This window comes from Hippichthys cyanospilos, chromosome 17 (genome assembly GCF_059441005.1).
Source record: "Hippichthys cyanospilos isolate Australia breed blue-spotted pipefish chromosome 17, RoL_Hcya_1.0, whole genome shotgun sequence".
Classification (NCBI taxonomy): domain Eukaryota; kingdom Metazoa; phylum Chordata; class Actinopteri; order Syngnathiformes; family Syngnathidae; genus Hippichthys; species Hippichthys cyanospilos.
Window position 1 is genome coordinate 17081366 of NC_142385.1, and position 22567 is coordinate 17103932.

Sequence of the window (22567 nt, forward strand, 5' to 3'; positions counted from 1 at the left end):
CGGGACGCGACCGAAGCGGTTCTGCTTTGTGACCGCTGCTGTTGTTCAGGCTGTGGGTCTGTACAGACTGTGCGGTTCCGCCGCGGTGAAGAAGGAGCTCCGGGATCGCTTTGAGAGCGACAGCTCGGCCGTCTGCCTGGGAGAGGATCGCTACCCTGACATCAATGTCATCACGGGTGAGCTTTCCGGCCCGCGCATTTAAACGCCGGCTTCGCGGGAGGTCGGATCCGGCCAGACTTTCCGGCTCGAGCGCACGGCATATTTTTGAACGCGGTCCTTATCTTGGTAACTCTCGAGACGACTCCTCGAACTCCAAAGGAAAAGACAGCCGTGCGATTCCCCCGAAAAAGATCGCGGCATTGAAGCAGGTTCGCCCGGGCAGGAATACTGAAGGACTACCTGCGGGAGCTGCCGTCCTCGCTCATCACCGCCGCCTTGTACGAGGGGGTGAAGGAAGCTATGGGTCGCCGCCCGCCGCCCGTGCCGCCGGCCGGCCCCGAGCCGCGGTTCGCCGAGAGCACCGTGGAGCTGCTCTCCTGTCTGCCGGCGCCGGAGAGGGTGAGTCCGCGGGGCGGGCCTCTCCCGGGGAGCCCGCGAGACGAATCCCCCGGGTAAGCCGCCACGCTTTGGCTCCGTCTTCTAGGCCACCCTGACCCTGCTCTTGGACCATCTGAGCCTCGTGGCGCACTTCAGCTCTTGCAACAGGATGACGCACCAAAACCTGGCCGTCTGCTTCGGCCCGGTGCTCCTCAAGCAGACGCGGGAGGCTCGGAGTGGGTGCCGGGCGAAAGGAGGGCCGAATCAGGGGAAGCGTCCGGAGAAGGGGTCGGACGCTTCTGTGGATTTCAAGCACCACGTCGAGGCCTTGCACTACCTGCTGCAACTGTGGCCAGGTGAGAGGAGGAGCCGCAAGATAGGACTCGTCCGAACCGGGCTTCCGGCGATCGCCGCCCTCGCGGGGTGGCAATGAAGCGCAAGCGTCCGGGGCCCTTTCAGCCGACGGCGGATGAAACGCCCCCCCCCCCCCCCCCCCCCCCCCCCCGCCGTCCAACGGTACCCGCGTCAAAGCGCTTGCGAGAGCGCGGCGGCGGCGCAAGCCCGTCGGCGCTTTGACGTCAACTCGGGTCGGGGACGAGGAGGGGGGCAGCGACCTCCTGGAATGATTCCGCTTCGTTTCACGAGCGCGGCGCTTATCGCCGCGCCTCCGGCGTTAAGCCGAGGGCCGACGACTGCGTTTCAGGATTTGAGGTCCGGGTTTTTTCCCTCCCCAGTGCCGACCCACCGAATCCCGGCGGGCGCCGAGGTCTCGCCTCCGCCTTCCCCCGACGGCCGTCCCCTTTCGGTAGAGGAGGGGGAGGCGGTGGTGTCGCGGCGAGGGCGAGACGGCGCGGCCCGCCCGGACGGTCCGCCCCCCGTCAACCGCTACGCCGGCGACTGGAGCATCTGCGGGCAACAGCCGGCGCCGGGACGGGAGCCCGACTACGACGAGGCGGCGGCAAGAGAAAGTGAGCGGGCTCAACTATGTCTCCGAGTTCCCGGTTCGGTCTTTGGACTTCTGAAACGCAGGCGTTGGGGATCACGTTTCCCCGCCGGGCGTTTTTCTTTCTTCCCTCCGAACGTATCGGCTTTGGGTTCTCGGCTACCGCTCGCCGGCGCCGAGGGCCCGGAGGTAGTCTGGACGCTTTTGGGCCGACCGCGTTCATTTTTGCCTTCCGGTGTTCCGCCGTCACAGGCGGCGAGGAGAACGCGGCGTGGTTTCCGGGGGCCGGCGGCAGAGCGCGCTATGCGGAGGACGTCCTGGACTTCGACGCTCCGTTCAACTGCCGACTCAGCCTGAAGGACTTTGACAGCCTGATCAACGACCTGGACAGAGAGCTAGGCAAACGCATCCACATCTGCATGTAGATTGCGTGGAGGGGGAGCCCGCGCCGAAACCAAAATCCATGCGCCAAACGTCGGCCTTTTGCACCGTCGAAGGCGTACCTAAAAGTCGCTCGGATTCCGGGTGAATTTTTCGTCGTCCCCTTCTATCCGAGATGTCTCGCGAGCCCGTTTTGTAGATCGAGGCCACGTTCTCGGGCGTCGTGGCGACATTTGAAGTGACGGTCTTCAAACGCTTGTATCATTTTAACAGCGCGGCAGCCGGGTGCGCCTCCTGGCGCCGATGGGGTTTCTTCGGCCTCTTGCTTGCGTTTATGCCGAGGCCGGGCGGAAGCGAAGCTGGCGACGGGATCCGGGGCTTCGCCGTGCTGAGTTGACGCGCGGCGATCGGCGCCAACGGTACCGCTCCGTGTCCCTCCGTTTGGGGATTTTGCACAACTTTGCAATGCACCTGATTTGTAAACAAAGTAAATGCAGCAGCTCATCTGTTTCCAAAAAAAAAAGCTCTCACTATTTTCCGAAAGCCCCGCACTCTGCTTTCGGCGACAGCCAAACTCTTCACTTCCGTCACGGCTTACGCGAAGATTTCACGACAGTACGAAACCTGCGGCACTAGCCGAACCGATCGCTAACCCGACCCCGGGAGTGGCCGGCGTGCGGCCGATGCGTCGTCGCCGGCGCACCCTGTTTATCGAGACGGAAATCGCTCGCTCCCGTTATTTTTCCAGCGAGCGCCCCTCCCCCCAAGATATGCGTTATTCTACTAGAGACGCGACACCGCTATAACCGGTCACGTCCGCTACGAAGCATAAACGTCGAGAAACGCGTACGTTCACCGGACCGCAATTAGCAGTCGCGTCCGCGCCCTTGTGACTTGTTTCTGCGAAAGCATTTTTACGCTCAGAAAACAAAATTCCCAATTCTTGGTCAAAGTCTGTCATCTTTAAAAGCTTTTCGTTTTACAAGCTTTTCTTCACGAAAATGAAATCAAGCATCAACAGCAAAATGATAAATTTACGGTGCAACAGGACAGGGGAAAGAGAAACAAATAATCGTAATGCTTGGACAGTTATTTATTTCTCATTTGAAACAGACAAAAAAAAAACAAAACACTAAATTGTTGCTTAAACCGAAGAGTCACGCGTCAGCTGGTCGGTGTGAAAAACCTCCACCCCGGCTGGTCACCGCCACTGGCGCAGGAAGGGCGGAGCCCAAAAGAGCCGTCTCTGGCGAGGTGTTAAGACGCGCCCGTTTTCTCTCACTTGGCCAGGTTCCGCCTTCGCACGGGCGCGTCGCGGTTCTTCTTAAGCTCAGGAGACGTCGGCGGGGCAAAGAAAGGAGCTGACGTCGGACATCCTGAAGACGGACGGAAAGCGCAAATTCTTTGCCCGCGCCGCACGCAAGACAGCAGGCGCAAAATCCAAAGCGGCGCGAGGAGAGCCGACGCGCATACCCTGCTTGCCGGGCTTCTGCGAAGAGGCGGCCTGAACGCTGAGGAGACGCCTCCAGTAGTCTTCGGGGAGGGACAAGAAGCGGCGAAGAACCTGACCGCCGGCCGCACGGACAGACTTGAAGGACCGGGGGAGCGTGGGGACGGCGCAACGGGCGGGTGCGGGCGCCGCTGACCTTGGGCTGAGCGCGCCAGTCGCGCAACGCGCTTGACGTCGACGGTTCAGACGGTCCCCGTCCCACCAAAGCGGGCCCAAAAACCCGGGCCAAGTCGTTCCGGTCCATCCGACACAGAGGACTCCGCATCACTCTGAAACACAAGGACGCCCGCGGTCCTCTACCGGAGCGGCCCCATTTCTATCCGTCGCCTAGAGCGGCGCGTCAAGCAAACGCCCGGGACGCATTACCGATGCAAATGAAGCACGAGGAAGGCCAACGTGTCTCGGTTGGGCTCGGGCAGCTCGCCGATGGCGCGAAACATGGCGGCCGACCTCTTGCCTTCCTCGCTTATTTCTGGGCGGACGCGGAACAAAAGGAACGGCGGCTCGCCGAGCGGCGGAGGACGCTCCCGTACCCGAAGCTTCCACGAAGTCGCGCCGGAGCTTGAAGGTGACCAGCGGTTCCTCCAGATTCCTCAGGAAGTCTTTGAGGACGCCGCAGAGCACGTGGATGTCGGAAACGTCCCTCAGCCGGACCGGCGTTCGACCGGCCGCCAAACAGTCTCGCACCTCCTTGACCTGACGCTCGCCGCCGGGAACGCTGTAGAGGCCTCGCTGAAAGTACGGAGCGGAATGGCTGGCCGAACGGACCCGGGAAGAGCGGCCCGGCCCGGCCCGGCCCGACCGGCCCGGCCCGGCTCACCTCCTGCAAGCCCCTCCTTTCGATCTCTTTAACGCACTCCACGACCGGCGCGGGGATCCTGGGGCGGCCGCTCGGAGACAAAGCCTCCAGGGAGGCCTCCCGAGCCGAGACGCGACGGTCGCCGCGGGCCGAGCCGAGCGGCCGAAGATCGACGCCGACCGTCTGCGCCGGCGCCGCCGCGCACTTCTCGCTCCATCTCTGCCTGCACTCTGGATGGGAAAGCGCACGACAGCCTCTGCACTTGAGCGCCATCTTGCCAAAGCGGATCCTCTTGCCGCAAGGCGCGCACGTCTCCGGTCCGATCACCTGGCAGAGGAGGCAAAGGAGCTTTGTGAAGGGGCGTCGACTTTACCTCGCACTTTCTCACGGGAGACTCTCGCACCGTCTTGGAGACAAAGTCGTGTTTCTTGCACCTTTCCATCTCCTCCGCTTGGGCTCGGTCGGGACCGAGCGGAAACCACGCCGACGTTTGCGCTGTCGATCGCAACGGCAGATGGGAGTGGGGGTGGGGGGCAAAACGGTCAAAGACCGGTCGCGCCAGGAAGGCCTCGCGCCCGGCGCCGGACCTCGGACGCGCTCCGACAGCGTGACTTTCCCGGACGCGACAATCTCTTTCAAGTCGATCGGAACGCTTTGGAGCCGCCAACCTGCGCCGGCGTCCAGAACAGTCCAGAACAGCAAATTCCACTCTGGGCTCTTCAGGACCGTCCCGCGCGCCGCCCGCCGCCGCGCCAAGCGGACCTCCGGCCTCGGGGCTCCCGACCGACGTGCGGACGCCGCTCCCCATCTGCCGACGTGCAAAGAGGCCGGCGCGGAGGAACGCCGAACTTTTTCTGCCCGCGGACGTCGAGCAAAAGGAGTCCCGGTCCAATCATCTCTAAGCTTTGCGTCGGGATCGTGAGACGCGGACACCGCCCCGAGCTTCCGATTGTCGGCGAGAGCCACGAGACCGCTGGCGTTCGCATATCGCCGATGCGCGTTTCGCTTCCTCACCTTCTCCCGGGTTTTCAGCTCCACCGATTCAGCAGAACTTTTCCCGCTCGGCCCTCGATCGGCCGGCGCGTCCGAAAGCGTCACGCCCATGGACGAACGCTAGAGAAGCGGCAGAAAGTCAACTTCGGAAGAAGGAGAAGGTCCTGGCCGGAGTGCCCGAGCTTGCTGAAGGGTTAGTCGACGCAGCGACAAATGCGCAAGGCCAACAGGTGCGTGGCATCTGTCCAAATGTGCTTGAAGGGGGGGGGGGGGGGGGGGGCGCTTTGGGGAATACTGGAGTTTGCTCAACCCCGTTGCCCACAATGCTCACTTACCCTCTTCTCTCGGGCTCGCGACCTCAGAGGCTTCAGCGCGGCGGCGTCCGGGTCCTGCAAGCGCCGCAGATCAGAGCGTGCGAGCGAGCCTCGGCGCCACGGCGGGTGCCGGCGCCTCACCGCGTCATTGTCGGTCCGATCGTAGCTGATTTCCGAGTGCCAGAGGAAGGACGACTCGTCGACGGCGGAAAACCTGAAGGGAGCGCCGAGAGGTGGGCCGACGCCACGCGGCGGGACGCCGGCTTATTTTCTGCGATCACTTTTACTGTTGGCCGCTGCGGCGTGAGCTCCCGTAGGCGCCTCTCTTATCCCAGGTGGCCAAAACAGATTTCTGCTCCTCGCTCAAAGACGCGGCGGATTTGCCGTCGCGGAGCAGGAAGTCCGACAGCAGCTCCATCTGCCTCTGCTGCGGGCGGAAAAAGACGGCGTGGCGTGAGCCGGGCGCGGGCGGCCGCGCCTTCTAAAAAGCAGGTGGGGACAACGGAACAAGAAGGTTGCCGAAAGACGGCGGACAGCAAGACGGCGGACGAGGAGCTCAGCCGCGAGCCTTTCCGAAGAGGAGGCCACCTAGCGCTCGTTGAATTCTTACTATTACCACTATGAGCGGAGCGCCCCGCATCAGCTGACAAAGAGGGGAGGTACGCGGTGGACTCACTAGGTTCTGAAGATGGCCTTCCGCCGCGTAGCGCTTCCGCATCTCCACGTCCAGCTGGCTGCGAGCGTGCTTGAGTTGGACCTCCAGCGCGGCTTTGGCCACGTCCGATTTGACCAGCAGCTCCTTGTACTTCTTCAGCTCCGTCTCGGCATGCAGCCATCGCTTCCTGACGCTCTCAAAGTTTTTGGCCCCCTCCGTAAATTCTGCCAAGGCGCTTAGGTCGGCCGAACGGCGCGCTTCCTCGGGCGGCCTTCGGCGCGCCGGCGGGGGACGCTCACCGAGCTCGGCGTTCTCGGCCCGCTCCTCCATGGCCGTCGGCTGGAGGCAGAGCGCCATCATCTCCTCCACCGCGACTCCAGCCACCTTCGTCATCCCTCTGCGACACGACAGCGAGGCTCACGATCGCCTATCGCGCCACTCCCCAGACAACGAACCCGGTCCGCTCGGGATGCCGCCCACCGATCGTTCTCCCTTTCGGTTCTTTCGTCAAATTTAAAAGCGATCAAGTAAAAAGTCGCGTGGCTTCAAAGGGGGAGCGAACGAAATGAACTTTTTCCCCCTAAATGAACGCGTTTCTTACCACTTATGAACTTTGCCGTACATTTCTCGACGGTCTTTCTTAACCGAGTGTGTGAAATGTATTGACTTTTTTGTCAGAAACGAGACCGCCTCGTGCATTATTATTTTCTGGACACGGCATGGATGTCACAACTGACTTGACAGTGTAAGCGCCAGCACCAGTAAGAATGAGACGTTCAAATTGAGCGAGTGCGATCGAAATTGAAGCAGGCGCGCGGCATGCATGACAAAAGTTGGCAAAGCGTCGGCTTGCCGCATTCCGTTTCCGCGTGGCTGGGGAATGACGTGCACGCGCACCCGATTGCCGACCGCTGAACCGCTACAAGCATTGCGCGCAACTCACGTTTTGCAGGTGAACGAACGAAGCGGCTTCTTTGCCACCCACGCGCTTTTATCCTTGGGAACACGTGATCATGTTGCCGGGCGTGGGCAGTGACGTCATCCGCGCGTTCGGACCAAGTTGGCGTTTATTCGTGTATTTATTAGAAAAAGGTCTCGTTTGAGAAAAGGGATAGCTGGGTTAGGGTTAGTTGGTAAAGCACGCGTTCGGGATTGTGGCTGTCATGATCCGTTAGGTCTCCACCTGGTGGGAACTATCTTATTGCAGGATGAGCCTTCTTTGAGTGAGGGGCGGAACCGCCGGCCGCGCACCTGTTGTCAATAGCCATCACCTATTTAGCGCAGGGCGGCGGCGGCGGCGGCGGCGGCAGCGGGCTCTTCTCCGACCATCCTCCTCGTCAGCGTTTCATATGTCCCGAGGTTTTCCGACTTTCTCTCGTCGTTTCTCTCAGTGGTCAAGTTGTTCTCCGAGACAATTTTCCGCACTTCCTTTGTTGTTACTTTTATATCCCTCGAGTCTTTTCCGAGCGCTTCACTGTGCTACTTTTACCCGGCAGCGGCACCGTTTTGGCGTCGACGACGTGTGGATTCCGCCCCTCCGGTGGTTTGTTTCACATTGAAGCTTTGTGTCTACGCCGCGTTTCGTCCTCCGTTTTGCCCATGTCGTGTTTTGATGTTATTGTTTCCCAATCCGGTTGCGTGTTACGTGCTCCTTTTCCTTCTTCTTTATCAACCTTTTTCCTCATTCGATACTTTGTGTTAGGTGTCTGTTGAGTCCAGCCACTACCGTTATTTCCGGTGTCGCAAAGCGTCACAGTAGCCACACGTCTGACATTTTTGACAAAACGAAGCGCGTGACCATTGCTTCCAACAGTTCCAGCACACCCGTGTCACGCCCCCCCCCCTAAAAAGAAATAAAAAGAAAACGACCGCTGCAATGACAGAGATTTCCCACTCGGAGGAGCCATTGTCAGGATCATGACGTTGTGTCCACGTCACATCTGAGAATGCTGGGACTCTGAAGATGAAGGGATGCAGGAAGAGGATAGCGATGGCAGGAGCAGCAGAAGAGTACGGGGTCCCGCGCGCGCACGCACACACGTAAGTCAACTGCTAATAGCGACGCGCACACGCGCGCAGCCGGCAGGTGACATTCAGTCACTCATGCAAGAGCTCCGATTGCTGCCTCGGGCCTCCGTGAAGGGAAGCTAAGACGCGCGCACGCAGACCAGGAAATGTCTCGGGCTTCCTGCCGGATGGTGAGTAACGAGGCTCCGAGCGCGTACTCGTGCGCGCACGCACGCGCTTACCCGTGTGTGTGTGTGTGTGTGTGTGATGTGGGACTGTAGAATATTGACGGAGTTGTCAAGGAAACGCTGGTTTGATCGGTTCCGCTGGTTCTTGAGGGACTTCAGCATTTACCGCTTCTTCTGGACTTGCTGGTTCTGCGAGCTATATGGGATGTTGCAGACCTACTGGCTCAAGCCAGAACACGAAGCTTGACCCCCCCCCCAAGTCATTCAAAAGCCAGGTCGGCATCCGAGTTGAGTCTTGAGCCCAGGTGAAAGTGAAGCGGAGAGCGGTCTCTCGCTGTGGTGCGTTACAACGACCTTCTCGAGAGAGAGAGTGTGCGCGTGTGCGTCCAGGCCCAAATGTCGTGATCTGTGAACAACAAGCAGCAAAACTCAAGTTGAAGATGTCCAAGCGGGCCGCGGGAGGGCGGGCCAAGGGGGAGAGAGCGGACACCATGGCGACCATTCAAGCTGCCAATGAGGAGCTGAGAGCCAAACTGGCCGACGTCCAATTGGAACTTCAGCAGGAGAAGAACAAGGTGAGGTCCTCGAACGGCGGCGCTCGCGCGTCGAGCGGGCCCGACGCCGATGCGGCGCGCGCCTCGCGGCAGGTCAGCCGCCTGGAGCGAGAGAAGAGCCGGGAGGTGCGGGCCGAGCATCACCGCGCCAGCGTGGCCATGACGGAACTCAAAAGCAAACTCCACGAGGAGAGGCAGAAAGAGCTGGCCGTCGCCAGGGAGACGCTGCTCCGGCACCACGAGACGGAGCTGATGCGAGTCATCAAAATCAAAGACGCGGAGATCCAACGACTCGGCGGCTTGCTGCTGACCCTGCGGGACGGCTCCGCCGATAAGGTGGTCCCCTGACCCTCCCGTCCCTCGCCCGAGCGACTTTTGTCCGCCCCTCGACCGAGCGTTTTTTTTTTTTTTTTTTTTTTTGTCCGCTCCGGCGCGCGCCGTCCCTCAGGAGGGGAGCGCCTTGCTGGCAGAGGCGGAGGAGACGCGCAGGAGTTGGGAGGCCGAGCGATGCCGCCTCCAGCAGGAGCTTCAGGACCAGCGCGGAGCGAAGAGGTGCGCCGAGGAAGCGCTGGCGGCCGCCCAGCAGGCTTGCCAGTCCCGAGCGGCCGAGCTTCGCTCCGCTCATCGCCGGCACCAGGAGGAACTGAGCCGGACCAAGAGAGACTGCGAAAGGGAGATCCGCCGGCTGGTAGGACCGCTTTCCGCCGGGGCTTTGGCTTCGGTGCTACCCGGACTCTGTCTGACCCCGCGCTCCCCGTTTCTATGTCCAGATGGACGAGATCAAACTGAAGGACAGGGCCGTTAGTGTTTTGGATAAGGCCCTGGGGCTCCAGGCGGGCCACGCCCACCGCCTTCAGCTCCAGACTCAGGCAGCCGAGCAGCAAATCGCAGCCCTGAGGGATGCGCAGAGGTCGGGGCTAAACTACCCCGGAAATGTCGCCAACGCCGCCGCGAACGATCCTCTTCCTATCGTAAGACCCGCCGCCTCCTCTCGCTTCCGAAGTCGACGTTGCGCTCGCCGAATTTCTTTGCTTTGTGAAACGTCTGTGGCAAATACCAGCTGACACTTGTTACTCGCGCCGGGTGTGCTTATCACATGACCCCCCGGATGTCAAAGGTGCCCGTTTGGCGTGTGCGTGTTCAGTGGCAGGAGGATCGAGATACGAGGAGGTTTCACCTGAAAATCGCAGAGCTCAGCGCAGTCATAAGGAAATTGGAGGACCGAAACGCCCTGCTGTCTGAAGAGCGCAACGAGCTGGTAAGTTGTTAAAGCTCTTGTTTTCGTAAGCGCGAGGACTGGCCGCGCTTTCCTGTCCTTCGACGGCCCAAGCGCCGGGGCTTCGTTTCCGGTCTGTAAACTGCTCCGCGATCGATTGCTACACAGCGGCTCGACAAATCGGACGTCTGACTTTTTTGTTTGAGGGCCCAAGTCGTTTCGACGCGAAATAAAATCCGGACCGGCTCTCGGGGGACAACCCTGGCGGCGCTGGAGACGATGACGCTGGCGTTGCCTAGCCCCCTCGGGCGCCGTCGCGAGTGCGAGCTCTGCGGGGCTCGCCGATATTCCCGTCGCCGGCGAACCGGGGGCTGAAAATTGAGCCGGGCGCACCTTCTTTCTGTCGACCTACGCGCACTGTGCGCCGAGTGGGCCACCGTGCGAGAGGCGGCCGCCTCAAGTGTCAAGTCGTTGAATACGAAGAATATTCTGGCGAGCGCACAAAGCAACGGAACGCTGCGCTGAGCCCGGCTTGTTGGCGAGGGGGGCCGTTTGTGAACCGAGGTTTTGCTACTCTGCGGCTCTCGCGTAGCGCGTCTTACGTTTGATCTTTGCTGGGGCGTGCAGCTGAAGCGACTGAGAGAAGCCGAGAGTCAGTTTCTTCCTCTTCTGGACAAAAACAAACGTCTGAGCAGGAAGAATGAAGAGCTGTCCCTGGCCCTCTGTCGCCTTGAAAACAAACTGCGTTTCGTCACCCAAGAGAACATGGAGATGGCCACCATGGTAGGCTCTCGCTTTGCTGAGAGCAGCTCACGTCCTATCACCGAAAGTAACGCTTGGCGCCTTCCGCAGAGAAGGCCGAGTTCGTTGAACGACCTGGACCGCCGCGACTACGGCCGGGAGGACAGCGAAACGGAGTTCCTGCGGCTTCAAGTTCTGGAGCAGCAGCACGTCATCGACGGCCTGTCAAAGGTCCTGGTCCGTGCTCTAGCGCGGCCCTTTACCCGTCGTCACCGTCGGGCAGACGTCTCCCGTCTCAAATATCGGTCAGGTTGGCCTTTTTTTCAGGCCTCGCGTGGCTCACTGATTTGCACCCTTAGGAAGCCATCCGAAGTGTTCAAAAGACCTTTAGAATCAATCGACAGTCCGTCGCTTAGCTCCAGAAAGAGGGCTGGTTTTTTTTTTTTGTTTAACAGTAATGCTTTTGGGAGATGGGAGGACTCTGCCCGAAAGTGACGTGATGATGTACCACCGACTGGTGAATTCCTTTAACTGTTGCGCAAGCTCCTATATTCCTGAATGATGTGTCAGTATAGTATATCTAAATGTTTTTCAGACTCTGGAAAGCGGGGGTTACGTCAAAAATGTCATTGTGAGTTCTGCTACTTTGCTGCGACCATCATGTTGACGCACGTGAGGATTCAAGTATTTGTGTCAACAGGAAAGAGATTTGTTGTTAAGATACAGACGTCAAGAATCATTGAGGAGGAAACGGACCGTGAGATCCTGCAGGGTGAGACGACTCTCTTCTCCTCGGTTTGTTGACCTTGCGTTTTGTTTACCTCACTAGAATTTCAAATAACAAAACTACTGCTGGCATTGGGACCAGCGCCCCGGATCCAAGGGACGATGTGGTACCGAAAATGGATGGATGGACAGACAGTTGGGTGGGTGGATGGTTGGTAGGATGTATGGATGGGCGGACGAACGGATGGATACACAGTACCCCGTCGAGCGTATGATATACAGTGGACCCCCGTGTTACAGCGTCCTCGGCTTATGTTTTTTATCATGTTGCGATGTAGAAGTTTTTTTCGTCCCCCCCCTTTACAGTATTTTACCAGCTTTGTTACCAAAACAACTGTCGTGACCCTAGGGGGTTGGCTGTAATTGTTATTTTGCCTCCATCTGCTGGCATTCTTAGGTCATTGCTCTTGATTACTATTGCCGTCAAACTGCTTCCACGCAAAGTGTCACTACAAGGCTGGCTGGTCTGCTATTGGTCGGCGTCTCCTCACGGAAATGCTGGTCTGCTATTGGTTGGCCTCGCCCGTTTCAAAATAGCGGAACATTCAAGCTTTGTTCCATTGTGGGTGGTTAAAAAAACGTCTTGAAAGTGCATTTTACCGCTGAACTCAAAGTTGAATGGTTTAGCCACGGGTCCCAAGTTTGCCAGTTATGTTAAAGGGAGAAGATGATTTATATGGAAAGGAAGCTGGAGATACACAAGATATACAAAGCTAGCCTAGCCTAAGCTACCTTTACTAAGGGTTATTGGCGTAAAAGTGCCACTCAAAGGTAAAGAAAATCCTGTTTTTTATTGATGATGTTTGCCACTTGTATCCATGAGTATTATTTATGGATATACACAGTTCTTACTATACTATTTTGGTACCCATGTTCAATATGTACTGTGTGTGCAATTATGATGTTTTTGCCTGGGGTTTTAAACGCAATAGCTATTTAACATAGGTTTGGATTGCCCGCCATCCGGTGAATTCGCCTTACAAGCCCAACCGCGGAACGGATTCATCTCGTAACTCGGAGGCCCACTGTACTTTGTTCCCTCATGAGGAAGGAAACCCTTGAGAAAAATGTGACCAAATAACAAAGCTACGCAATGAACGTCGATCTTTTCACGCTTTGACGTCCACTTGTATCGCAAAGCATTGAAACCGCTTGATCTGAGACCACTAATCCAATTGCGACCTCGTGGCTGGCTCAAATCGATTTTTGTTTGCGCACGCGTGCCTCCGCAGGTCATAGAAACGATTTATGGGTACGACGAAGATGCCTCGGTGGACTCTGACAGCTCGTCCTTGTCTTTTCACACTGACAAAACCCCGGACACGGAACCCGAAGAGGTAACCGCTTGTGAATTGTGCTCCCCCCCATTAAGGGTGAGCACCGTACACCGGTGAAGTGTTCCTCCTCAGCTGCGGGCGGGCCTCCGGCCTGGCCGGTCCGAGTCAGTTAGCGAGATCCAAGAGGTACGACCCGTTCTAGAAGTGCTGTCGGGTTGCAGGTATGCGTGCGTGAGGAGGCGGAGCTTCGCTACCGCCAGCTGACACAAGAATATCAAGCGCTGCAGCGAGCCTATGCTCTGCTAAGCGAGACGAGCGGGGGCAGCTATGACGCTGAGAAGGAGATCAAGGTGATGACCACTTTCTGGTACCGCCGGCTTTGAGCTTCAAAGAAGGTCGGATTGTGGTTTCTTCCTTTCAGAACAGGGAACAGCTGATGGCCGATATCGCCCGATATCAAACAAGGGTAACCGATCTGGAGTCTGCGCTGAGACAGCAGGGACGGGTAGGTGCACACGGGCGTGCCGCTACTCGCACGCGCATGCACGCCTTCTCCGAATATGCTTATTTGTGCCGTCCGCCTTCAAGGATGTGAAGTGGGTGGACGAGAAGCAGTTGCTGTATCAGCGGAACCAACAGCTGGTGGAAAAGGTGAACGCGATTGGTTTGATTTGAAACGAGTACCCCGAAGGCAGCTTTTAGCCTCGCCCGATGTCACATTTCTTTGAATGCTTCTGATCGTTAGGCAGCATTTTATTCAGGCAAGCGCCGCTCACACCTAGGCATGAGTTTCTGCGGAGCCGCCGTCCTTCGCCTCCCCCCGAGGAGCACGGGGTCGTCGGCCGTTACACGGCACGAAGGGCATCTCGAAGTCAAAAAGCCGAGGCCCTCGCGCTCCCTAAGGGGCTGCCTTGAATTGGAACGTTTCTTTCCAATTCAGGTGAAGCAGATGGAGGCAGAGGAAGCGCGTCTGAAAAACGACGTTCAGGACGCCCGGGACCAAAATGAATTGCTTGAGTTTCGCATCCTAGAACTGGAGGTGATTAGACATGGACGAAGCCATAGAGGCGAGTCGCCGTTTGACCGATGCGCTCGGGTTTCTTCGTGTTCAGGAGAGGGAGTGGCGCTCCCCTGTCATGAAATTCCAGCAAGTCCATTTCCCAGGCAGCCTCAGTCCTTTGCAGATCTACTGTGAGGCGGAGGGCGTCACGGTACGTAAGGCGACTTGCTCGCGGGGGCACCTTCCACGCCAGCGCCGCCATCAGCACGTCTCCCTTTCCAGGACATCGCCATCCCGGACCTGATGAAGAAGTTGGACATCCTCGGCGATAATGCCGTAAGTGTATGTCCGCTTTCCTTCCTACAGACCGAGCACGCCGCGGTCCCGCCGATCGGTTTTGATGGCCTAGACTCTTTTGTAAAGGCCGCCAGCGCAACCGGAAAGACGCTCGTTCACATTTGTCTCGTCGTGGTTGTGGCCTGCAGAATCTCACGAATGAGGAGCAGGTGGTTGTGATTCAAGCCAGGACTGTCCTCACCCTGGCTGAGAAGGTAGCGCATGCACCCATACGCAACTTTTGGAAGAGCATCAGTCGAACACTGTCCTTTCCTCAGTGGTTGGAATCCATCGACGTGACCAAGTCAGCGCTGGAACAGAAGATGATGGACATCGAAAGTGAGAAGGTAGCCACGAGGCGGCAGCAAAGCGCACGGACGGCAACGGACCCCAGCAACTCTGGCTTCAAACACGTTCGCGTATTCGCCGGTAGGACTTGTTCAGCAAGCAGAAGGGTTACCTGGACGAAGAGCTAGACTTCAGGAAGCATTCCATGGATCAGGCTCATAAGGTGGGCTCACGCGCTAACCCGTCCCGACGGAGCCCTGACGGCTGCGGCGCTCACAGCGGATCCTAGAACTGGAGGCTATGCTGTACGAGGCGCTGCGGCGGCAGGACGAGTCGCCGAATGGCGGTCAGAAGGACGCGCTGACGGAAGAACAGAGGGAGGGGCTCCGGAGCGCCACGGACCAATGGAAGCGAGCCGTGATGTGCGAGCTGAGGGAGCGAGACGCTCAGATCCTCAAAGAGAGGATGGATCTGCTGCAAATCACGCAACAGGTCAGAGCCCAGAACAAGCCCCCCGCCGCGCATCCTTGCCTTGCCTTGCCCTGCCCTGCCCTGCTCCGCATCAAATTTGGCCTTGTCCGTCGTAGAGGAACAAGGAGCTGGAAGAAATCATCGACACTCAGAAACGACAAATCAAAGAATTGGAGGAGAAGTTCCTCTTTCTCTTTCTCTTCTTCTCTTTGGCCTTCATTCTCTGGTCCTAACGCGAGCTGGTGAGTTTCAGCCCGACCCTACTGCACTCAACTTCACACGTCAACCTTATGAGGACCTGCCATCTCATTTGCCGTTTGGCTTCTTTTGACCCACCTCTTCTTCCTTTTGTTTTCGCGCGCGTCGTCAGAAGCCCGCCGAAGGTGATGGAGGCGGACGTCGTCATGGGAGCGAGCGAAGAGGAGAAGGCTTCTAGCCCCGGCCGTGGCTTTGTCCCTGAGCATCTGGCGGCGGCCAACCCGGAACCGGCCCTCCGCGTCCCACGAGGCCCGTCGGCAGGTGATGGTGGCGATGATGGTTTCTCCCGCCCTTTGTGTCCCACGTCAAACAGACTACTTGACACAATTGCAGAGATGTGGCGCGGACGGTGTTGTCAAAGGTGCAAATAAAAGTCAGCGTGAACTCCTGCCGCCTTGAACAATTTTTGCAGCTTGAGGGCATTTCTGGAGGAGCGCTTTGCTGCAAATGTCACAGTTGCGCTTGCTGACCTTGGAGCACATTGATCTTCTGAGCTGCACCTATTAAAATGTTCCCTTTTTGAACAAAGGCAGACATTTACGCAAACAACTATTTAGTAATTTTGCGTGGATTTTTCCTTCAATTTCCGCAGCATAGGTTAGGGGTTAGTGGCTACTCGGTCCCCACATCAATGTAGATGTCTCTTAGGCTGCAGAGTTATCAGAATGAAGTGTGTGCTCGTGTGCGTACATGCATGCGCATGAGTTTTTACTGACTGAGTAGATTTGACAGGCCAAGAAATCCACTTCAGAGCATCTCAAGTTATAACGTCAACGTAACGCGAACATAGCACGAATGAGCACGTGTGCGTGTGTGTGCGTGTGTTTGAGCAGGGGTCCGGTGACACAAGGCTTTTCTCTTCAACAGGCTCGTGTCATTTAGGGAAAAGTGGCAGGTCAGCGAGATCATTTAGACTTCTGGACGGCGGGTTCGTTTGTTCTTTTTCGGTCCCGACGCTACCGTTTGCACGAACGGATAGGACCGGAGCGCAGCGCGACGACGCGTCTCGTTCTCATTCCGATCAATCAAGTCATCTGAGCGGAATGGCCTCAATGGCTGCTTTCTTCCCCTTGACTGCCCTTCCCTCCTCCCTTGACTGTTGCTTTGAGGTCAGCGGTCTTGCCGGCGCCGGCCTCAGTTGCCGCCTTTCAGCAGGACCCTCCTCGTCTGGCTTTATAGCGGCGAACAGGATAAGCCACTTGCTCGTGCCGGCAAAATGTCCGAAAGGAGGAATTCTCCGGACGATGAGCGCGCCTCCCTGCTGTCCAAGTTGGGCTCGGACTCTCCTCGACCCAGAATGAAATACGGCGGCATGTTCTGTAGCGTGGAAGGAGCTTTTGAAAACAAAACGCTCAACTTTGAGTCGTTTGGCCCGCGGACGCAGCGACGGACGGCCGCTGGACGAGACGCGCCGCGAGGAGACGCCCCGACGGCGGCTTCTCTCTCTGCGCGCGTCCAGGTAGGAGGAAACGCTTCGTTGGCCTGTCGCCGCGCCGACGCCGACATCTATGCGTTAGCGGCTTTGCCCCCATTTAACCAGAGCTAAAATGGGCTAACGCGGCGATTGCCGCCGCAGGCTCCGCCGTGCTTTTCTGATCAGCTGACTCTGTTCCCATTTTTTACTCAAGACCGACATACTACGACAGGACATCGAACGGTCTCGCGGACGGTATAAAACGAAATCACCGGTTTGGGGGGGGGGGGCTTCACCAGGATAACATACTATTGCTTGTAATTCCAAACGCTTACACAAACGATGGTGTGCCATCTGTACTGAAGCTTGGTTTGGGGAAAATGCAAAGTAGAACAGAAATTTCAAAGTCCATCAGGAAAATGAGGCACAGTGCCACTTTTTCCTCAAACGTTTCTGCCCTGCCATCGCACCATCAACTCAGCCGTTTCACATTCCAGTCCATCGCACCATCAACTCAGCCGTTTAACATTCCAGTATGGATGTCTTAGCACACGTTTCTCTTGTACAATTAAACTAACATCAACCATCGGAAGTGGTTTTGTCTGTGTGCGTTCGAAGCAAACACCTTGTTTTTTGTCTGTTTTTAGGACAAGCGTCTGATAATTAGAGGAGGCAAGGTCGTCAACGACGACCGCTCGTTCTACGCCGATGTTTACATCGAGGACGGAACCATCAGGTAGCTAGCTTTTGTTTCAACTTCTCAAAGAGATCGACTCGAATGATTAAACTGCGCAAGTAAACGTCCTCCTGTCACGTTTGACAAGTCGAAATGTTCGGGGCTTTGACAAGCGCTCGTTTTTTTGGAGAGCGCACGCTGGCTGGCGATCGGGACAGCAGGATAGAAAATTGCCCTGCTGTTTTTGTGCGAGTGTGCCTGGAACTGGAGCGTTCGCTTGACGTGCGCCGGTTCATTTTGCCGGCACAGACAAATCGGAGAGAATGTGACGGTCCCCGCGGGAGTTAGGTCGGTGGAAGCCGGCGGTCACTTGCTCATCCCGGGAGGCATCGACGCCAACACCAACCTGCACGCTCCCCAGAAAGGCCTGAGCCCCTCCGACGACTTCTACTGGGGCACCCGAGCGGCTCTGGCCGGTGGAACCACCACCATCAGTGGGCCGGACGCCGCCTTCGGCGCTTGCGTTTGCTTGACGGCCGCGCCTCTGAGTGCGTTTGTCTTGGCAGTTGATCACGTGCTGGCCGAGCCCGGGGCCAGTCTTCTGCTGGCCTTTGAGGAATGGATGGATGCGGCCCGCCGCAGGGCCTGCTGCGACTTCTCCTTCCACGTGGATGTCACCCGCTGGCATGATGGACTTGGCCAGGAGCTGGCCACTCTAGTCAGGGACAGAGGTGATTCCGAGCGCGGAAAAAACACGCGATTCGCCGCGTGGGCAGCGGTGCACGAGTAGGCTAAGTTCGCGTCCTTACCCCGTACCCTAAGCTTTACTTACCCGCGCCTCCGTCTCACACTAGACCTGACCTTGGATGGGACTCTTACCCAAGTGTAGGAATAGCTGTGTGTGTTAACACTGAGCGGCCATTTTGGAATGCACCACAGCTGTTTCCGATGATAACGCTTGTCTTGCAGGTGTCAATTCTTTCCTCTTTTTTATGAGCTACAAGGACACGTATCAGAGTTCTGACTCACAGGTAAAGTCGCAACTTAGATATTTTTGTTGTTCTACTAATACTTCCTGTGAACTTCCGTCACTGAAATAAAGATCATAGTCAGTGCCGTGATTTGCACTAAATCTGCATCCTGTTGGATTTGAACTTCCAGCTTTACGAGGCTTTTGGTGTCCTGAGGGATTTGGGCGCCGTCGCCCTGGTACATGCCGAGAACGGTGACATAATCGCTCAGGTTGTTTCGACGCAGCTTTCCGCGGCGGCCTCCTGTTTACGAATGTACGAAAGCAAACGTGTCTTCTGATTTAGAGGGAAAAGGCGGTTCTCAGTCTCGGCATCACCGGACCCGAAGGACATGTCTTCTCTCGCCCTGAAGAGGTCGGTGTCCCCTTCTTCCCGAGACAGTGAAATCAGACGCCGACGTGACATCGCCTTGTGTTGAAGGCGGAGGCCGAGGCGGTCCATCGAGCTGCTACCATTGCTAAACGAGCAAACTGTCCACTTTATGTGACCAAGGTGATGAGCAAATCAGCCGCTGACGTGATTGCCAAAGCCAGGAGGGAAGGTGACCGCACATTCCCACCTATCAATTTTACACCGACGAGGTCTTTCTATTCTCCAGGAGCCGGCAGGATTCTTAACGCTAGAGCGCGTATGCATCAAGGCCGAAACTGGCGTGCAACAAAAAATACAACGAAAAATCCTAATCCTAACCGGCCCCGTACAGACACCTGGAGCAAACGCTAACTCGTGTTAAGTCTACTGAGAAAAGTGCACGCTTGCAATTAGCTCTAGAGTCAACCCGACGGGAGGGGTACAAATCACCGCACGAACAGAATAAATCCATGCTGGTGACAAGCTACAATTTTCCTCCCAAATAATTGAAGTTCTCGAGCTCCGTCCCGGACACTGTGGGATATGATGTCTTTGGGCAGGGATCGTGGTCTACGGGGAGCCCATCGCAGCCAGTTTGGCTGTGGACGGCTCTCAGTATTGGTCCAAAGACTGGGCTACGGCCGCAGCCCTGGTCATGAGCCCGCCCATCAATCCCGATCCTTCAACTCCGCACCACCTTTGCGCTCTCTTGGCCTGGTTCGTGTTCTTTGGAACATTTTTTGAATGAATGGTGCGGCCACAGAATGTTATGTGCGCGTATGCTGTTGTGTAGCGGTGACCTCCAGGTGACTTCAAGTGCTCAAGCAAGCTTCTGCACAGCTCAAAAGGCGGTGGGGAAAGATAACTTTACTCTCATACCGGAGGGAACCAACGGAATTGAGGAGAGGATGTCTGTGGTCTGGGACAAATTGGTGGTAAGATGCTTAGATCTGTTTGGTTGACCAGAGTATAAAAACCACATCTTTCTTGAAATGAGCTCTAGCAACATTTGTCGCTCTTTTCATTCTCGTCTCAGCGTACGGGTAAGATTGACCAGAACCAGTTTGTGGCTCTGACGAGTACCAACGCTGCGAAACTGTTCAACATTTACCCGCGCAAAGGTAGGCCTTTTGATGTGATAACGGTCACGCAAGCACACTTAAGAAATGCGTTCCGTACGCGTGAACAGGTCGAATAGCAGTCGGTTCCGATGCTGACATCGTCGTTTGGAACCCTGCGGGCACCAAAAGCGTCTCTGCCAAAAGCCACCACTCGGTAGCCAACCTGCGCTTCGTCTTTTTATTGGCCAAAAGTCACGGACCTTGCGCTGTTGGTAGACGGTGGAGCTGAACATCCTCGAGGGTCTGGAGTTTCGCGGAATCGCCTCGGCGGTCATCGCCGGCGGTCGAGTTGTTTTGGAGGACGGAAAGCTTCACGTAACGGAGGGTTCCGCACACTTCGTTCCGAGGAAAGCCTTCCCCGATACGGCATACCGCCGGATCCGAGCTCGCAGCAAGGTAACCCGATCCTGCACCCTGACAAATTTGTATGTCGACACATTAGTACACCGTACGTATGGACCTGTGTTTATTACCATGTAGGTTTCTGAGTATCGGGGAGCCCCTTGCGGAATATACCACGGGCCGGTCCAAAATGCCTCGAATATAATTAAAGCGTGGACTCCGAACGCACCCCCCCATCTCAAAATGCAGAGTGGCCCCCGGAACCTCCACCAGTCAGGATTCACCTTGGCCGGTAAACATGCTCCTTTGGTCAAAAGTTGCATTTTCTTCTTGACGGGACGCCTCGTCCAACATGGTACGCTTTGCCTTTGTGTGGTACGTGTGAGGTGGCGACATCCGCCCTTTGACAAGTCTCACCGGCTGCGCATTTAGCTATTTGCTGTCGACCAGGGGAAAAAAACTAAACCAAACAATAAGACGTCAAGGAGTTCGGTCGCGCGATGTTTGCAAGTTGCGTCGCGATCGCTCGTTACCTGAACCCTGCGCTACCGCCGCGTCCTTTCCAGTCAACAACATAACCGGTTTTTAAAACATCAGATATTTATTGATGGCTTTCCTCATCAAAGCTGCAAATTAGCGGACACGGCCTCGTATGTTGCTTGCTCACAGGATCTCAAATCGATGACCACGTTCCTCGCCGGTCTGCTCAGAAGATTGTGGCGCCACCTGGAGGACGAACAAATATCATTTCACTATCTTGAGAAAGACCGCTCTTCAAGTGTTCACCAAACAAAAGTCTGGCCCTTAGAGGATAAGCATGCAGTGAGCGACCAATCGCAAGTAGCCTCAGTCCCCTTCCGGATCCCCTCGTCCCGCGGCAGCTGTCGCAGCAACGCGCATCCTTTCACCTTCCTTGTGTCCCCGATGGAACAAGAATAAATCCTCAAATGTTTGTGTCGGCTGTTTGGAAAGATGCAGTATTTGTAAGAATAAAGGCTCTTTTCAAGTGGCTAAATTATTCACCTATGCAGCTGAAAGTCCATTTAGCATTCACCCCCCTCCGCCAAAAAACAAAACAAAAAAACGTTTCCTTTGTGGGGCTGGCACGAGCACGGGTTCAATTCCCCTTTCCTAAAAGAATCAACTAAATACTTTTTTATTTCTCCATGGGAGATTTATTCAATTGGAGCCACAAAAAAAAAAAATCTACGGCATGTATTACAAGGTCACAAAGGTAATAGGGAAGTGGTATAGCACGTATTTTGGCATTTTTGATGTACTGATGTGATACTTGTTTCAATAGCATGAAATTTGTAAGCACTTTATTGTATAGCACTTATTTTGCATTTTAATTTTAGTGTGATCTTATTAATATAAATATAAATATCAGCGGGGTCTAATGAGCTAGTATACGTGATTGTATATCCTTATGTATTTGAGATTTGTGTGAGTGTGTATGTGGAGGGGCATACTCAATTTTACCTACCTGTGTGAAGGGTATGCTTAAGCACTTAGGGTTAGGGTTAGGGTTAGGGTTAGGTTTTTGGGAAAGGATCTGAGTTGAGGCCGAAGCCCTACCTCGTAGCGCACGCTCCACACTGGGGACGCATCAGACCCCCCGCTGGTCATCATTCAACCCCAAGGGGCACCCCGCGTCGGGGCCTTCGGAGCCTCTACCCATCGTCCCTCTCAGATGAGGACTTGAGGACTGTGTGAGTCGGAGGATTTTGTAGGCTCGGCGCAGGCGTCTAGTTTCGCCCGCCGGGTCAACTTTTCAGGTCGCCCATGCCCTTCTCATGTCCGGTTGGGAGGACAGTGGCTCGGTCCCTTTCGGTCCCACGTTCGCCCACCGTCCCCCTCCGGTTCAGGGCGTGGAGCGCCTTGCGGCGAGTCGGTCATCCGTCAGGTGGATTACTGACCGTCCTCCAACCGCCGTGACCTCTCTCCGGCCATGTCCTCTTCCACTCCGGGATCCCTGGGATCCAAGATCTGGGGTTTGGGTCGGGGAACGATTCTCCCTCGACCCGAAGCCAAGTCGTCTTCTGTCCTCCCAGCATCTCGTCTTCTTCGGGCCGTCGCAGTGTCGAGTGGTTGAGGGGTTGGGGTAAGGAATAGAAATCAGGTGAGGGGATAGGAATCCAGAAATCAAGAAAAGCGGTTGTGGTTAGGGACAGGGGTTAGAGTCAGACATTAGGAAGAGAGGTTGTGGGTTAGGGTAAGAGATTGGGATAGGGGTTATAGGGTTAGGGTTAGGTTTATGGTTATAGGCCGGGAGCCGGTAAAGACCGCCATCCCGTGGTGCACTCGCCACGTCGGGGCAAACTTACGGGAACCCCCTTTGTCACCGTGCCTCATGGTGTGAACCTGGACATCTCGTC

The 22567-nt window shown here is 56.4% G+C and overlaps 4 protein-coding genes across 19 annotated transcripts in view; 3 read left to right on the forward strand and 1 right to left on the reverse strand.

The window, feature by feature from the left end:
* The window catches only part of syde1 (synapse defective Rho GTPase homolog 1), a 23028-nt gene extending 20089 nt beyond the window's left edge, over positions 1 to 2939 (forward strand). Inside the window, exons 12-16 of the mRNA XM_088438285.1 lie at positions 50 to 176; positions 383 to 558; positions 644 to 893; positions 1272 to 1505; positions 1733 to 2939. Of these exons, the coding sequence (XP_088294411.1) occupies positions 50 to 176; positions 383 to 558; positions 644 to 893; positions 1272 to 1505; positions 1733 to 1905 (960 nt within the window). The 3' untranslated portion in view covers positions 1906 to 2939. The remainder of the gene's footprint in view (positions 1 to 49; positions 177 to 382; positions 559 to 643; positions 894 to 1271; positions 1506 to 1732) is intronic.
* LOC148410094 (rac GTPase-activating protein 1-like) lies at positions 2937 to 7968 on the reverse strand. Its single transcript, XM_088438363.1, is given in 14 exon segments — positions 2937 to 3237; positions 3335 to 3425; positions 3508 to 3640; positions 3738 to 3843; positions 3905 to 4103; positions 4192 to 4497; positions 4574 to 4858; positions 4861 to 5283; positions 5499 to 5552; positions 5619 to 5691; positions 5765 to 5904; positions 6154 to 6356; positions 6432 to 6529; positions 7076 to 7968. Coding segments are annotated over 13 exon segments (2205 nt in total). The 5' UTR covers positions 6526 to 6529; positions 7076 to 7968; the 3' UTR covers positions 2937 to 3139.
* Positions 4890 to 15643, forward strand: jakmip3 (Janus kinase and microtubule interacting protein 3). Of its 16 annotated transcripts, XM_088438304.1 has the most exons (25): positions 5461 to 8172; positions 8243 to 8330; positions 8421 to 8902; positions 8975 to 9217; positions 9330 to 9569; positions 9652 to 9852; positions 10026 to 10139; positions 10725 to 10880; positions 10950 to 11069; positions 11434 to 11469; positions 11539 to 11633; positions 11707 to 11764; positions 12857 to 12961; positions 13123 to 13251; positions 13323 to 13406; positions 13490 to 13552; positions 13842 to 13940; positions 14014 to 14112; positions 14184 to 14237; positions 14387 to 14452; positions 14516 to 14584; positions 14671 to 14748; positions 14805 to 15017; positions 15113 to 15238; positions 15367 to 15643. In XM_088438304.1, the coding sequence occupies exons 3-24, from the start codon at positions 8768 to 8770 to the stop codon at positions 15227 to 15229; spliced, it is 2574 nt and encodes an 857-aa protein (XP_088294430.1). In that variant the 5' UTR covers positions 5461 to 8172; positions 8243 to 8330; positions 8421 to 8767; the 3' UTR covers positions 15230 to 15238; positions 15367 to 15643. The 16 variants fall into 16 exon arrangements, with proteins under 16 accessions (XP_088294413.1, XP_088294415.1, XP_088294418.1 ...); XM_088438287.1 differs by adding an exon at positions 4890 to 5356 and having other exon boundaries at positions 5526 to 8172; positions 8421 to 9217; positions 10950 to 11075; positions 14387 to 14584; XM_088438289.1 differs by having other exon boundaries at positions 5457 to 8172; positions 8421 to 8666; positions 8751 to 9217; positions 10950 to 11075; positions 14387 to 14584.
* A 440-nt stretch (positions 15644 to 16083) lies between these two features.
* LOC148410096 (dihydropyrimidinase-related protein 2-like) lies at positions 16084 to 21204 on the forward strand. The gene is made up of 15 exons (XM_088438330.1): positions 16084 to 16713; positions 17316 to 17404; positions 17654 to 17838; positions 17911 to 18075; positions 18314 to 18375; positions 18506 to 18586; positions 18661 to 18729; positions 18796 to 18916; positions 19287 to 19443; positions 19520 to 19661; positions 19763 to 19847; positions 19916 to 20001; positions 20064 to 20243; positions 20328 to 20481; positions 20859 to 21204. The coding sequence occupies exons 1-15, from the start codon at positions 16471 to 16473 to the stop codon at positions 20948 to 20950; spliced, it is 1911 nt and encodes a 636-aa protein (XP_088294456.1). The 5' UTR covers positions 16084 to 16470; the 3' UTR covers positions 20951 to 21204.
* Positions 21205 to 22567: the final 1363 nt, after the last annotated feature.

Bases quoted from the DNA above. Each gene is read 5' to 3' on its own strand.
- jakmip3 (XM_088438287.1), top strand. From the start codon at position 8,768: ATGTCCAAGCGGGCCGCGGGAGGGCGGGCCAAGGGGGAGAGAGCGGAC. The intron at 11,634-11,706 runs GTTTGTTGACCT...CATTGGGACCAG, and splicing joins AGACGACTCTCTTCTCCTCG to CGCCCCGGATCCAAGGGACG. The intron at 13,553-13,841 runs GTGAACGCGATT...TTTCCAATTCAG, and splicing joins ACCAACAGCTGGTGGAAAAG to GTGAAGCAGATGGAGGCAGA.
- LOC148410096 (XM_088438330.1), top strand. From the start codon at position 16,471: ATGTCCGAAAGGAGGAATTCTCCGGACGATGAGCGCGCCTCCCTGCTG. The intron at 18,730-18,795 runs GTCGGTGTCCCC...CTTGTGTTGAAG, and splicing joins TCTTCTCTCGCCCTGAAGAG to GCGGAGGCCGAGGCGGTCCA. The intron at 19,662-19,762 runs GTAAGATGCTTA...TTCTCGTCTCAG, and splicing joins TGGTCTGGGACAAATTGGTG to CGTACGGGTAAGATTGACCA.